This window comes from Castor canadensis, chromosome 6 (assembly GCF_047511655.1).
Source record: "Castor canadensis chromosome 6, mCasCan1.hap1v2, whole genome shotgun sequence".
Classification (NCBI taxonomy): Eukaryota; Metazoa; Chordata; class Mammalia; order Rodentia; family Castoridae; genus Castor; species Castor canadensis.
The window spans coordinates 61,042,280-61,056,810 of NC_133391.1; the positions used below are offsets into that span (position 1 = coordinate 61,042,280).

At 48.5% G+C, this 14,531-nt stretch overlaps 1 protein-coding gene across 1 annotated transcript; it reads right to left on the minus strand.

Annotated features, from left to right (window-relative positions):
- Positions 1-2,506: 2,506 nt before the first annotated feature.
- Ppic (peptidylprolyl isomerase C) lies at positions 2,507-12,975 on the minus strand. The gene is made up of 5 exons (XM_074077859.1): positions 12,883-12,975; positions 8,317-8,430; positions 7,826-7,910; positions 5,926-6,110; positions 2,507-3,055 (listed from the first exon to the last, which is right to left on the minus strand). The coding sequence occupies exons 1-5, from the start codon at positions 12,973-12,975 to the stop codon at positions 2,927-2,929; spliced, it is 606 nt and encodes a 201-aa protein (XP_073933960.1). The 3' UTR covers positions 2,507-2,926.
- Positions 12,976-14,531: the final 1,556 nt, after the last annotated feature.

Below are 14,531 nucleotides of genomic sequence, written 5' to 3' on the forward strand. Positions count from 1 at the left end.
CAGCATTTTCTTTCTATAATTCTACACTTCACATCTTTATACATAAAACGTTTTCAATATTGCTGTATAGAGAAAGACTTTAGATTATAAATCGGTGGAAATCAATTTGGCCTGGCTTAAGCTAAAAAAGGAGATGAATTGGCTTGGGTAGTGAAAAGCTGGGGGAGGACGAGCTTTAGACACAACTAGACAGAGGCCAAATGATGTCTTCAGGAATCTATCTTTTTGTCCTGGACGAGCTTCCTTCTTACGTGATTTCAGCTCCTTTACATCTTCCTGCAGAAAGACACCTGCTCTTTCTAATAGGTCTAGCAGAAGTTCCAGGATTGAGGCTGAATAACAGGACAGAGGTCAAACACCCGGGCCTGAGCCAGTCACTCAGGCCAGGATGAGGGAATGTTCTAGTTGGCCTCTCACACACACCTGGTTCTGCACACCTGGCCTCCCTGCTGTTTCTTGAACCCACCCCGCCACTGCTGGGACCTTCTGCCTCCAGTCTTCTCCCAGTGTCCCCGTGGCTTATGGCTCCCTCTCTCAGTCCCCACTCAGAGGCCAGCTCTGACCACCCTTCACTGTATTCACTCTCTGCTCTGTTTGTCTTCACAGATTTATTTATTATTTATTATTTATTGCCTAATGTTCTGCTTTGTATTCATGTGGTATGCCTTAGAATGCTTTGCTTCATGGAAACCATGAAGACTGACACTGTTTGCAGCTCTATCCTGCACTCAATAAATATTTATCAAGTAAGTTGGCCAGGCCAGGACATTGCCTGTCTAGGTATATACGAAATTGTTACAGTTTGGATATGAGGTATCCCCCCTCCCCCAAAGTCTCTTGTAGTGAAGGTTTGGTCTGTAGCTGGAGAAGTGACTGGATATGAGGGCTAGGCATTACTGGGAAGTGATGAAAGGCAGGAGGCAGGGCCTGATGGAGGACGCAAGCCACTGCTGCCCTCTGAGGAGACCAGTCTTCCAGTCTCTCTCACTGTCTGCTTCCTGGCCACTGAGTGAGGGGGTCAGCTCCCCCATGCTTGTTCACCATGATGTTCTTTCTGCCTCATCTCGGACACCCACAGACTGAAACCTTTCAAAACAGTGAGCCCAAATAAGTATTTCCTTCTTTTAAATTGTTTCAGGAATTTGTCACAGCTTTGGAAAACTGACTAACATCTGTAGGGTCAGCCCACCCTAAGGACAAGAAATGGTTGAGGGAATGGTGTGGTCCTCAGAGGAAAAGTAAAAAATTGGGCAGCCATCTCCAAAACAAGAGGTGGGGATATTGGGCTGACCAAAACAATGGGATCCATTACAGCTCAGACCACTTTCTACAGCAGATCCAGGAGCAGGGTCACACAGCATGTGAGTGTTTGGGTTTTCCTGGTAAGTATTGCTTCCACTGTACTCCCATAAAAATTCTCCTTGTAGCAGACAATATAATCTTTCTGAGGTGTGAATCACGTCATGTTCTTCCCCAGTTTGAAACTCCAGCTCCACTGAACTATGAATCCCAGGCCCTGTCTGACCAGGGGCCTTTTCCTCTGATTCAGTGTTTCCTCTGACTCCAACTCCTGGCCCCTCAGACTCGCCCACCACACGGGCTGTCTTTTCTGTCCACTGATTTTTACCTAGGACCCACCTCCCATCTTCCTTCAGGACTTTGCAGAAAGGCTCTCCAGCCCTGAGGCCTCAGTGGCCACTCTAAGGGTGTACCCCAGCAGCACAGGGGTGTTTTCTTCATGGTTCTCAGCACCCTTTTTGTTTATTTCCCTGTTTTCCTCACGAGAAAGTCACCTCCGTTGGCCCTTTTCTCTCTGCCCACTGGTGTGTCCCCAAAACTCAAACTGGGACCTGGCATAAGAAAGAACCACAATAAATATTTGTTGGAAAAACTAACGAATTTCTCTCTTAGAGCACTGTGGTAATCCACATCCCCCCCAGCAAGACGGTCCACTTTCATCTTTCGTTGAGGAAGCTTTCTTAGAACACACTTGAGATGGATTCCTTTGGCTCCTCACTGCCAGCTACTGGGGGAGGGGTGCTGCTGGGGGAGGGGCGCTGGCATCGTTTTCCTGCCATATGAACAGAGCCCAGGGATTCTGTACAGCAGGAAGTTCACAAGGAGGCCTCAGGAGGACTGTACTTTCCCATCTGGTTCAAGTACAGCCCCAATCTTAACTCCCACTATGCAGGTGGCTAACCAGACGCCAGGGAACTTTCTAAAGTGTTCTATTACATGAAATAAAACGTGGTGAATTGTCTGCTTATGTACTTGGGGTGCATCTTCTCATCCAAATTATCCAACTGTGTGAAGATCTGCTGGGTGGCGTTCTTTCTAATCTGTCGTTATCGTTAGAGCGAATGTATTCTTGTACATTTGGTTTTTTTATAGAACTTTACATTTTAAAAGAAGTCTTGCAAAAAGAGCTGATCCGTATAATAAAGTATTTAATATCAAGAACGCCAAAGCACTTTTTATCAGGCATACATCCCTGACGTATCTCTGATTCTACTAGTTAAGTTTCCTTGTACCCGAAAAGAATTGTTTGAATACAGAATAATAGACATCATGAACTCCTCTTCAAACAAATCTTCAGCATCACCATAACAATGAATTTGGCAAAAACAAACAGATGACTGTGTTCCTTAAAATAAAAAGCCAATACAAAGGTTTCTAATTTTCACATGCACCATTGGATGACAGGATGTCTTTTCAGCGCCAAGTCTCTCAACAGTGATTTACCGAAAGCTGTGCAAACTGAAGTTTGAGTGACTTGAGTTTTAAATCTGCCCTGTGATCTGGAGTGGGAGACTAAAAGTGCATAATAAAACAAAGCAAAACATTTAGTAACTGAAGAATAAGAAGGTAGTCAACAGGTAACAGACATGTGTGTTCGTGTGTGCACACGAGGCCCCGGCAGAGTGTGTCAAGCGTCACCAATCCCAACCGCAAAGGGCTTCTCTACATATAGCATGCCACTGTCGATGATCGTGCAGTTGGTGAGTGGACGGTGGCGGTCGTCGGTGGGTTGATTCTCTATGGCGTGCACCACCGGCTGGGGAAAGAGCAGATGCATGCTCGGTTTTAATGGTGGCTGTGCTACTCCAGAAATGTAGCCAGTCCCCCTCCAAAAGCTCCAATCCCCCTCCAAAACTGGGAAATGAATTCTGTCATTGCAAAAAACATGCAAACTGAGACTGAGTGTGGAAAACTTAAAACATCCAGGGGGAAAGTGTGTGTGTGTGTGTGTGTGTGTGTGTGTGTGTACACACGCACAGAGAGAATACAACCCACCATATACTGGTAGGTTTCTCATTTCTTTTTTAATAAACATTTTATACTCTAATAATAGCAGACACTTTGTGACCACGCAGCCATTACAGAATGCATTTCTACAGCCTGCTGTAGATTTGCCAGTTCAACCCTCCCCACCAGCCCCCGGCCCCGTTCTAGTCTAGGCATAACTAAATAAGCCAGAAAGCAGATGGACCATATTCCTACTTCTGGGTTTGCCCATTTTAAAGGTAACCTAGGCCTTTAATCTAGGGGTTGAGTCCCCTGTGGTATGGCCCTGTTCTCTGTCCTAAATGTACCACTTTTGTTTCGTACTAAAGGATGGAAGATATCAGGGACCACCAAGGGCACTTTTGATGGGTTTTCCAAATGGGTCTGCAGCTGAGTTCCTGGACTGTGGGGAGGGGTAGAACCAGAACAGCGGGGGGATGTGGGAGAACTGCACTGAAACACTCAGAGTGAAAGAGAATGATAGTTTTAAGAAATGCTTCTGAGCTGGACTTGGTGGCTTATTCCTCAAATCTTAGCTACAGGGGAGGCAAAGATTGGGAAGATCTCTGTTTGAGGCCAGCGGGGGCAAAAAGCAAGACCACAGTGGCTTATACCTGTAATCCCAGCTACTCAGTAGTGTGGTAGCACAAGTAGCTTGGATAACAGCACTAGGGTTTCAAGCATATGCCACCACACACAGTTTTAATATTTTAATTGTAGTAAGAAACATGTAACATGAGACTTCCCATTCTATCCACTGTAAGTGTGAATATATTCACACTGGTGCGCACCAATCCCCAGAATGTTTTTTATTTTTGGTGGTGCTGGGATTTGAACTCAGGGTCTCCCACTTGCTAAGCAGGCTCTCCACCATGTAAGCCAAGTCCCCAACCCTCCAGAACATTTTTCATTTTGCAAAAGTGAAAGTCTTTACCCATTCAATACCTTTCCCCAGTGTGGAGAGTGGATTATGAGAAGCCTATGAGAACTTGATGTAAGCACAGCTGTGCCCAATAATCGGCAGGCTGAGTTTGGTGTGGCCCCAGAAGAGTGCTAAGGCAAAATGCAGCACAGCTGCTTTTCCTAAATTGTTTACATTCTGAGAAGCAGGACTGCAGGTTTCCCTGATTACAATGTCACACCCATCCCCTCCCTGAGAACTGTTGCTCCACCTCCCTGTTTACCAAAAGACTTGCTGAAGGAGGATGAGGAGGTTTTTTGATGGGGGAATTGATGGAAGGTTTTTTGATGGGGATTTTTGATTGGGTGCCACTGACACTGCTGCTGGCTGTTGGGGCTCTACCAGAGCAGCTTTCTGCACTGAGAACTTTATACATAGGCTTTAGAAAAGCTAAGCTAAAAAAAGCTAAAGAGAACATGGGACAGTGCAAGTCTGAGGACTAAGACCTTTAGAGTTATGCTCTTAAACACAGCTGCTGTTGTTTGTCTGCAAGTCTTGAGTGCTGAGACTTAAAGGGAATATGAGGACCAAGACTCTAAGAGAGATTATGCTAAAAAAAAAAAGCTAAAGAAAATATGGGACAGAGTGAGTCTAAGGAAAGAGACTTTAAAGAACAAAAAAGAAGACTTTAGAAGTAAGGTTTTAAAGATAAGAGAAAAGCAGACTAAAGAGAAGGGTTACTAGAGAAAAGAAGCAAAGAGGCTACTGTGTGTCTCCATCCGAGCGCCCAGCACACCTGGCCCTAACTTTCTGCATGTCTGTCTTCTATGCTTTGTCCTTTCTGAGTCTCTAGGCACCGCCAGTCAGGCTGGTAGAGCAGGAGTGAGAGAAAGCTCACTACACCCCAGCCAGGGTAACCATCATGCTTCTGTGAGTGATTTGACTCACTTGACATTTGATATAAGCAAGCTCACACCATATCTGCCTTTTCTGTTCTGGTCCTCGGGGCTGAGCCATGGGCTACCCACATCAGAATGCCTTTCCTTCTAACATGGAGCAATACTGCATTACAAGGATATATCACACCTTCTTTTCTTATTTTGGTGAGACTAGAATTTGAACTCAGGGCTTCACACTTGCAAAGCAGGCACTCTACCGCTTGAGCCACACCTCCAGTCCATTTCGCTCTGGTTATTTTGGATATGGGAATCTCGTGAACTATTTGCCCAGGCTGGCCTTGAACCTCAATCCTTACGATCTCAGCCTCCCAAGTAGCTAGGATTACAGGCATGAGACATTGGTGCCTGGCTTCATGCCTTCCTTTTTTTCTTTTTTTGCAGTACTGGGGTTTGAACTCAGGGCCTACACCTCGAGTCACTCTACCAGCCCTTTTTTTGTGATGGGTTTTTCAAGATAGGGTCTCACAAACTATTTGCCTGGGGTTGGCTTTGAACCTCGATCCTCCTGATCTTTGCCTCCTGAGTAGCTAGGATTGCTCAGGTGCCAGTGGCTCACACCTGGCTCCATGCCTTCTTTCTATTTGATTGTGTTAGAAAGGGCTTCTCCACATCAAGTTCTGCACTAGCATCCCCAATAACCCGAATGCCATTCCCTGTGTGGCTTGTTCCCCTTGAAGCATCGGTCAGCATGTACCAGGCTCTAACAGAGGCACCGAGATTAAAGCGAGTCCCTGGATACTCTAGCCAACACTAAGCTTTGAAAAGAAACAATCTGGTTACCATTCCAGAGAGGACTTTCCCAAATACCACATGTTTGCTATCCAACCAGAAGAGCTTGTCCAAGGTGATGAAAAACTGGGAACCGTTGCTGTCAGGGTCCACAGTGGCCATGCTCACCCATCCAACGCCGTAGTGTTTCAGCTTGAAGTTCTCATCACGAAATGGCTTACCATAAATGCTCTTTCCTGTGGGGGACAAAGCAAGGAGAAGAGGTGACAGGTCAAACAAGACCTGCACTGCAGCAGTGGGGGCTGCCACACACAATGTCAGCAAAGCCCTCCGCCAAGAGGGAGCCTGACCAGGTCTCCACATCTTTACATCCTGCACAGGAGAATGAAAAGCACTCTTCACACAGTGCTAGGAAGTCAAAGCATTTGGTGGTAAGCACTTTTGCGACATAAGCCACAGCAATAAACATAAAATTGGAACTGATGCCCCAAAATGGCCTAAGTGTTTCTCTAAAAAGTTGGCAGCTAATATCCACACAACCAGCATTTAAAAATCTTAAACCTGAAGTCAGCTTAAATTCCATGTGTTTACATATGCAGTGCGTGTCAGGAAAAGACCTCTCACAACATGTCAGAGCTAGGGGCTGTGATCACAGTGACAGACAGCAGGCTGACGGAGACTTGGAACTACAAATATAAGTATTTGTCCTTTATCGAACACTAATTGCATTTATAAGAATGAGTACATACTATAATTTTTGAGGACTCATTATGACTTACATATTTTTTCATTAAAACTGACAATAGGCCAGGTGATGACAGGAGTTTATAATCCTAGCTACTGCAGAGGCCAAGATCAGAAGCATCTCAGTTGGAGGCCAATCTGAGCAAAAAGTTGATGAGATCCCCATCTCAACCAACAAACTGGGTATGGTGGTGCACACCTGTCATCCCAGCTACATGGGAGGCTTAAGTAGAATTGAAGTCCAGGCCAGTCCAGGAATAAACATGAGGCCCTCTTCAAAGAAATGACTACAACAAAAAGGGCTGTGGCTGTGGCTCAAGTGGTAGAGCACCTGCTTATCAAACACAAGGCCCTGAGTTCAAATTCCAGTACCACCTTCCCCCACAACTCCCCCCCACACACCCACACGTGCACATGCACACATGCACACATACATGAACAGACAAGCACACATGCACATGCAAACTGGCAATAAAAGGAGACTTTTGAAGGAAAGGGCAAAATTCACCATGATTCTCTCCCTTCCCCTTCCACCACACTCACATCTGCAGCTGGCTGCCACCCCAGTGTGTACCCAGCTTTGAGTTTCACCTTTTCCTTCCTGGGCAGACATCTGTCTGCTGCATACCAGTAGCCTAGTGGTTTTGATAAGTGCAAATATTCTGCCAGGTAAACACATCTCCACTGTGGTAAGACAGTGAGGCCATCCTGCTAACCTGGAGCTATCCTTGCTTCCTCCCTCATTCCCTCTCTCCCTCCCTCTCTCCCTCGCTCCCTCCCTCCCTCCTTCACTCCCTCATTCACTACCTCACTCCCTCCATCCCTCCCTCCCTCATTCACTCCCTCCCTCACTTCCTCACTCCCTCATTCACTCCCTCACTCCCTCCCTCATCACTCCCTCCTTCCCTCCCTCCCTCCCTCCTTCACTCCCTCATTCACTACCTCACTCCCTCCATCCCTCACTCCCTCCCTCCATCCCTCACTCCCTCCCTCCCTCATTCACTCCCTCCCTCCCTCACTCACTCCCTCCCTCCCTCACTCCCTCCCTCACTCCCTCACTCCTTCACTCACTCCCTCCCTCACTCTCACTCACTTATGTCTCTGAGGTTCTGCTAGATGAGGCCCCAGACTGTATGACCCCATGACTTTGTCCCTTGAGTCTGGGGTTTCTCAGGCTGGCAGGAAAGGGGAGGGGGAAGGACATTACTGCCTTTGCCATCGAAGTCCCCGCCTTGGATTATGAAGCCCTGGATGGCACTGTGGGAGATGCTGCCTTTGTATCCATAGCCTCTCTAAAGAGAGAGCTGCAGTGAGTACACAGCAGGAACGACCCACACCAGAAGCTAAACCCCACCCATAAGCAAAATTGGACAAACAGAATGAGAAGATTAAAGAAAGCTGCTGCAGCAGTCAAAGTCACCATCACAAAGTCATCATCAGCTGACCAAAATACAAACTATGGGAGTAAAGTTGTCATGTGATTCAGTAAAAACTGAGCAATTTCACTTGTTTTCTCTCAGCTCCTGGGCAGCAAGTGTCTGAATAATAAAGATTTTATAGGAAAATAAAATAGGACAATGTCACAGCCTCACTGGAGATGTTAATTTAATACCGTTTTCCCAGAAGACATCTTTTTATTTGACTTTAAAAAAAAGAAGATATAATTCTGTGCTTAGAGGAACTAAAACTGAGACAGACCTCTCCAGTTGCCAGAGTGAGAAAATTCTCTGAGGTCTTGGGCACGATTTTTCCAAAGAGGCCAATGACAATTCTGCCCACATTTTTGTCTCCAATCCTTACATCAAAGAAGACCTGCAGGGAAGTGAAATGCAGAGGAGGTTGCAACATGGAGATGACAAAACACAAGCCACGTCTTAATTAAAATCTGCAACTTGACTGCCCTGGGACGCTGGCAGGGCAGCGTCTTTCTAAGCAGTGTCTTAGAAAGAGGTGTGAAGAAGCCTGGTGTCAGTGAGCAGTGAGAGGCACTCTATAACCACCCTGTGGGAGTGGCTCCCAACCAATCATCATTCAACAAACACTTATTGAGCACACCCATGGGCCAGCCACTGGGTTTAAAGTTTGATTTAATACTGTCAGAGTCAACCACAAAAGTCCTGAAGAATCTCCTCCTACACACACACACACACACACACACACACCATCCCCCGGCTTTGTGATGAGGACTGAAGTAGGAAACAACACTCTCTAATCTTGGCAGGATTAAAAAAAGGGCTCACCATTCAATTTTTTTTTGTCATTTCAAACACTGCTGAACTCCTGATGAGTTCTCACTAGTCTGCTGTCAAGGGGAAATTCACAGCAGTGCTTCAGGAAGCACCAGACTCAGTCTCCTCCCAAGGCCAGCAAAGCCACGCTCCAGTCCTAAAAAGCCTTTTACCCTGTAAACATAGACTCTGGGTTTGAATGTCAAACCCAAAGTTGCCCAGGTAGAATTTGTCCTTTCTCTGCCATATCTTAGAACAAAAGAAAGTAAGTAATGCATCCCTTTTTTGCAGATTAAACTTGAAAAGTTATCTTGGACTTTTTTTTTTCTTTTTAGCTGGTTCATCTAAAACAAAAATGATTCTCATCTTGTTTCACAAATCACTGTGTTAAGAGGATTCTGAGGCAGAGGCCCGTTTACATCCTATGAACCAACCTACTGTTCAAATGGGTAAACAGACATGGCGTTAAAAATATAAGAAGGGTTGTCAAAGAAAAAAAATGTCTTACAGTTTATAAAACTCAGGAAGTAAAGACTGTCAAGCTTTCTGCCAATACATCGGGACGTCTGTCATGGGCTGATGTGACATTTGCTGCTCCAGGTGGCATTTAGTTTTTAGATGGCCAGAGCAGCATAAGTTTTATGGTAACTTATACAGGAGGGCTTTATGGAATGCATGCAGACCCTCCCTCCAGGTGCGGTGGTGCAGAGAGGAGAGCCACCCAATGTGTCTGAGGACAGGCGAGGCTGGTCGGTGCAGAGCTGGCAGCACAAGGAAGCAGTTTCTCCCAGGTATTTGCAAGCCAGGGCAGAAACGCAACGTGGACAGTAGCAGAGCAGCCTGGGAAGGCAGTCAGACATGTCAGCTTCAGGAAGCATCAGGCGAGGCACGAGAAGGGCCTTCCTGACCTTCCAATAAAGGAGAAGAGTGTGGGTTTAGAAGCAAGAAGACGAGGGGAGTGCCAGTCACCTGGCACAACTCTTCAGCAAAAGCACTACCTGTTTTACACACAGCCTAGCACACCTGCCAATATGATTTTCCCCAAATTGCCATGTGCTTCCACTTGGTGAGGCAGTATAAGGAAATATCAACAAATACTCCTTGAAGAATGATGTGGACTGGACACAGTGGCTCACACCTGTAATCTCAGCTACGTGTGAGGCAGAGGAAGGAGGATAGAGGTTTAGGCCAGCCCTGGACAAAACCTTGAGCCCTTTGCTGAACAAATTAGAGCAAAAAGAACCAGAGGTGTAGCTCAAGTGATAGAGCGTTTGCCTGTCAATGGTGAGTTCTTGAGTTCAAACCCTGTCTGTTCAGACAGACAGACAGAAATAAATTCCAGTGTAAGGACGCAATCTGCTCAAGAGTATCCCTGTCCTAAGGTAACTTAAAGAGAGGATAAACAGATGCATAACCATGGTTGGTACGTGGCAGATGTGACAAATGCCACAGAAGGCTGCCTACAGGCCTGGAGGACTGTGAAGGGCTGGGGGGGCACCCTGGAGAAGGTGCGATGGAGGAGAGCAGTGGTGGTGTCTTGGAGTGCTTTTTCCCCACTATCTTGTATAAAGCCTCCTTTACACGTGTGTGGGGGGCAGCTATCACCCCTAACTTACAACTGAGGGAAGTGAGGATTTCCCAAGGCTTCCCAACTAGGAGTGTGAGAGTCAGAAGTTCAACCCAGGGTTACCTCTTGGCTGATTTATCACTAATGTGACTCTCCCCATCTAGGCGGGGAACCCCTAAATACAAGGGGTGTTTTCAGTCTCCAGATCCCAGCAAAATGTCAGCACAAGCAGTCAGTTAAGAAATGGTAAATACTGAATGCCAAGTGATACTGCGTGAGGACCAGGGTACCCACTACTAGTCAGAGGTGAGGTGGCTGCTAGGCCACCGAGACGCTCATCTCTGACTTTGGAAAGATTTTTAGGGTTAGTCCAGTGCTGGCCAGGGGTAGGCTACAAAGCGGCCCCCTTGGGGAGCTTACAGTCCATCAGAAGAGCGCATCCACGAATGCTGGAACATAATGGGCTGGGTTTATAAGCCAAGCCAGATAAAAGGTCGTGGGAAGGAAGAGGCAGTGATGACCTCAGCAGTAGAGAGACTTCTTTGTGAAAAGCCAGTACTTGGACTCTACCTAGGCTCTGTAGTGGGCTTTGTGGGTGGACCCCTCAATCACTTCTGCCCTGAAAGTCATTTGAAAATTGAAAGGATCAACCTAGCTTGGTTACTACACAGCCAGGGAAACTCTCCTCCATTTGCCATCTGTAACCTGGATGAGGATTCCTTTCAGGTTGCACTGTCACAACAGAATTAATGTGATCTGTTACCTCAGGGCCTGGGGACGAAGCACTTCACCTGTTTTATCACATCCACTAGCTGAAACCCTTCTGTCAGGTGTCGTTTCTCTCTCCTTGTTACAGAGGAAGAAACAGTGTCTCAGACATTCCATAACTTCCAAAGGTCATCCGCTGTCACCTCTTCCCACCACCTGCTAACATGTTTTCGAGCTGTGACTCAGTGCAGCTGGAAAGATGGCAGGGTTAGCTTCTGTTTTGTTATTTCAGATCCTGGGAGGCCCCCTGCAGTGGAATGGGAGACCACTGAGGCAGAGCTTACTCCCGAGCCTCTGTGGTGAGAGGACACCTCTACCTCTTATTTACAGGTCCCTGGTTTTAAACAAAGTCAGAGGTAAAGGAAAAGAGTGCTAGAGAAACAATTCACACTAGAGCAATGGTCAACTCATCTACTTTCTGCACTCGAAGAAATAATTTTTAATGTCTCCATTTTCCAATATAATTTAACTACTTGGGGAGTAATTCAACAGAGTCCAACTGTGGAAGGCTCATCTACACAATAAGCTTTCAGAACTTCCTAAATGTGGTGGGGGAAGAAAGCGATAAGTGAAGTGACAATTCCGAGAGTACAGCACATGTCCCTCAGTGACAGTGTCCCAGAAGTTCCCCTTCTGCAGCCAGGGCTTGCTTCTAGTGCCAGCCCAGGCCCAAAAGGTTCAAAGGTAAGTGATGGGCCTTGCCACAAAGACTGTCACCGGCTTGTTCTGCATCAGTTTATCTAAAAAGCTTCCCCGGGTGAGACTTGCTCCCTGTGTCACTGAATTTTACATCTAATTGGGCCTCTGGCATTGTAGCTAACAAACCTGCACCTTCACCCTCTCTAAGCAATCAGCAGCTCTGGTTAATTACGCCTCCCAAATCCATGTCAAGTCCCCCTTTACTCTCCACTCCCAAGATTGCCACCTTAACCCAGGCCACCACCTGGACCATGGTATGGAGCCCTGGTTGACCTCCCAGGTCACTGTCAGCTGGTGACCACAGTAATTTCTTAAAAGCGAACATGGAATTACGTCATTGCACATGGCTCTAGCTGCACTCAGAATCAGACCTCAAATTGTAAGAACAATGGCCCCACTACCCACATCCCTAACCATGACCTCTAAGACCACAGGATACTCCTCAGCTCACCCCTCCACCCTCCTCTCAGGTCACTTTGCTCTCAGACCTGCCTCAAAGCCACCCTGTCCTCTTCTGCATTCAGTGATGGCTTTCCTGCCTGGAGAGATTTGCACCTGGTGATACCTTTGCCACCTAAGCCTTTGCTAGGCTGCTTTTCCCCATCCTCCAGGTGTTTAAAAATGTCACTCAACCTACATTGGGCTCATTTTCTTCAAAATCTCATAATTTTATAAGCTTTATGTTCATGGCTTTATCACAAGAAACTGAAATACACTTGCAGAGTAAAACAACACAGCTCTGTGGCCTTGCAAACCATTCTCCAAACTAGACACGCCTAAAAAGTGAAGGGGCCTTGCGCAGAATCCATGCTTGTCAAGCCAATCAGACTGAGTTTAGACACCCTGCTTGCAGCCTGGCACTCTTCCTTCACCTCAGACGGTGGGTGGGCTGACCTTCCCACTCCCCGCCCCCACCCCTGGTCCTCCCGGTCCCCCGGAGACACCACAGTGGACTCAGCATTCTACTAGTTCAAAGGCAGCATTCCAGGGAGGAACCCCGACTGATGACTGATGGTTAGGACTACTTTCAACTGTCCGCCCCTGCTCGCCTAGTTCTAAGAGGCTGCTGCCAGTGGCTTTTCTCGACGTGGCCATCGCGGGTGCCATCACAGTCCCTCCTCTCTCCTGCTCCTTTCCATCATCTTCTAGCCTGGGGAACAGCTAGGGACCACGCACCACCCACACCCACACGCACACGCACACGGAGATCAGAAGTTGGTCCATCTTCACCGGTGCTGCCTTTGCCTCCCTAGCACCGTGCTAACCCCAGGGCCACCTCCCCCTCCCGGAGGATGACAGTTACTAAACAGCGCGGGCTCTCGCAGGGGACAGCGCCCGCGCCACTCCTGTGCGGGGAGCGCGTCTACGCCGCCCCTCCTCCCTCCGCACTCTTGCTGCTTTGTCCCCACGTCCCCGCCATCCGAAAGAAGCAGTCGGGTGGTCGCCTTCCAGGAGACAGGACCCTCAGGCTCGGAAGCCGGTCCGGCCCCGGCCGCTCACGTCGAAACACCGTCCAGGCGCAAAGAGCAGGGGCGGCGGCACCCGTGCGGTCCCCGGGTCCCCGGAGCCCCCTCCTTGAGGGCCTGACCCCCAAGGCAACGGTCCCTGCCCGCAGGAGGGGAAGAGGGGAAGTCGGTCAACTTGTCCGTCACCATGAGGCCGTGCCTGCTGATGGCTGGGAAGCGTGAAGACGACGCGAGCGCGCCGAGCCCCAGGACGAGAAGCAGGAGGGGCTGCAGGCGGGGACCCGGCATGGCGAGCGGCGGCGGCGGCACTGCGCGACCTCAGGGCGACTGCGGGACGGCTGCGCCCGCGCGCTCAGTTAAGGGCTGGGGCGCGGCTGGGCGGTCGGGGCAGGGCGGGGACCCGGCCGCGCTCCTCCCAAGTTCATCAGGCGACCTGGACTGGGGAGTGGGAGGGCCCGGGACGAGCCGAGGGCAGCCAGGGGACGTGGCCCGGAGCTCCCAGCGATCGCCACCTCCTCCCGGAAGCCCGTCGCGGCTGCCGAGGTCCAGGGCTCCCGCAGAAGCTTGAACTTGGCGCGCGTCTGGAACTCTGCGGTGCGCAGGGGTCACGCTCGCCTCGCGGTGGGCAGCCCCGCGTTGAGATGGCGCACGTTCGGAGGGACTGGGACATTGCAGGAGTCACATTCACTGCGCGGGACAAAGCCCTCGCTAGGGTCAGCTCGTTTGCTAAGCTGAAGGGGGACGGCTGTGCCACCTGTCCTCAGGGTGTGCGGGGCAGCACTCGCCCACACAGCCTCCTCCAGGCCCAGGAGCGCCGCCAAGTACAGCCTTCCCCGCGAAAACCAACTGACTTCTAAGTCGTCTGTGGACTTGAGAATTCGCTTTAGGACGATTGTTGAAAGCCATGAGAAAGTCCTATTCCATTCTTAGATGGAAAACTCAGGCTGCAAAACCACACAGAAATTCTGATCGCCACTGTGAAAATAAATGCGCAAAGGCTTTTTCAAAATGGAAAGAGATGCTCCAAAACAGTGACAGTAGCTGTAGGGATAGAAATAGGGATTTTTGTTCTTTCTGTAATTTTCTGATTTCTCAGGTGTTCCATGTTGAGCATGTAAGTATTTTATAACCTGCCAGAAGTTCTGACTCATTGCTCTTTGAATTAGGAATCCAAAAGAACTTTCG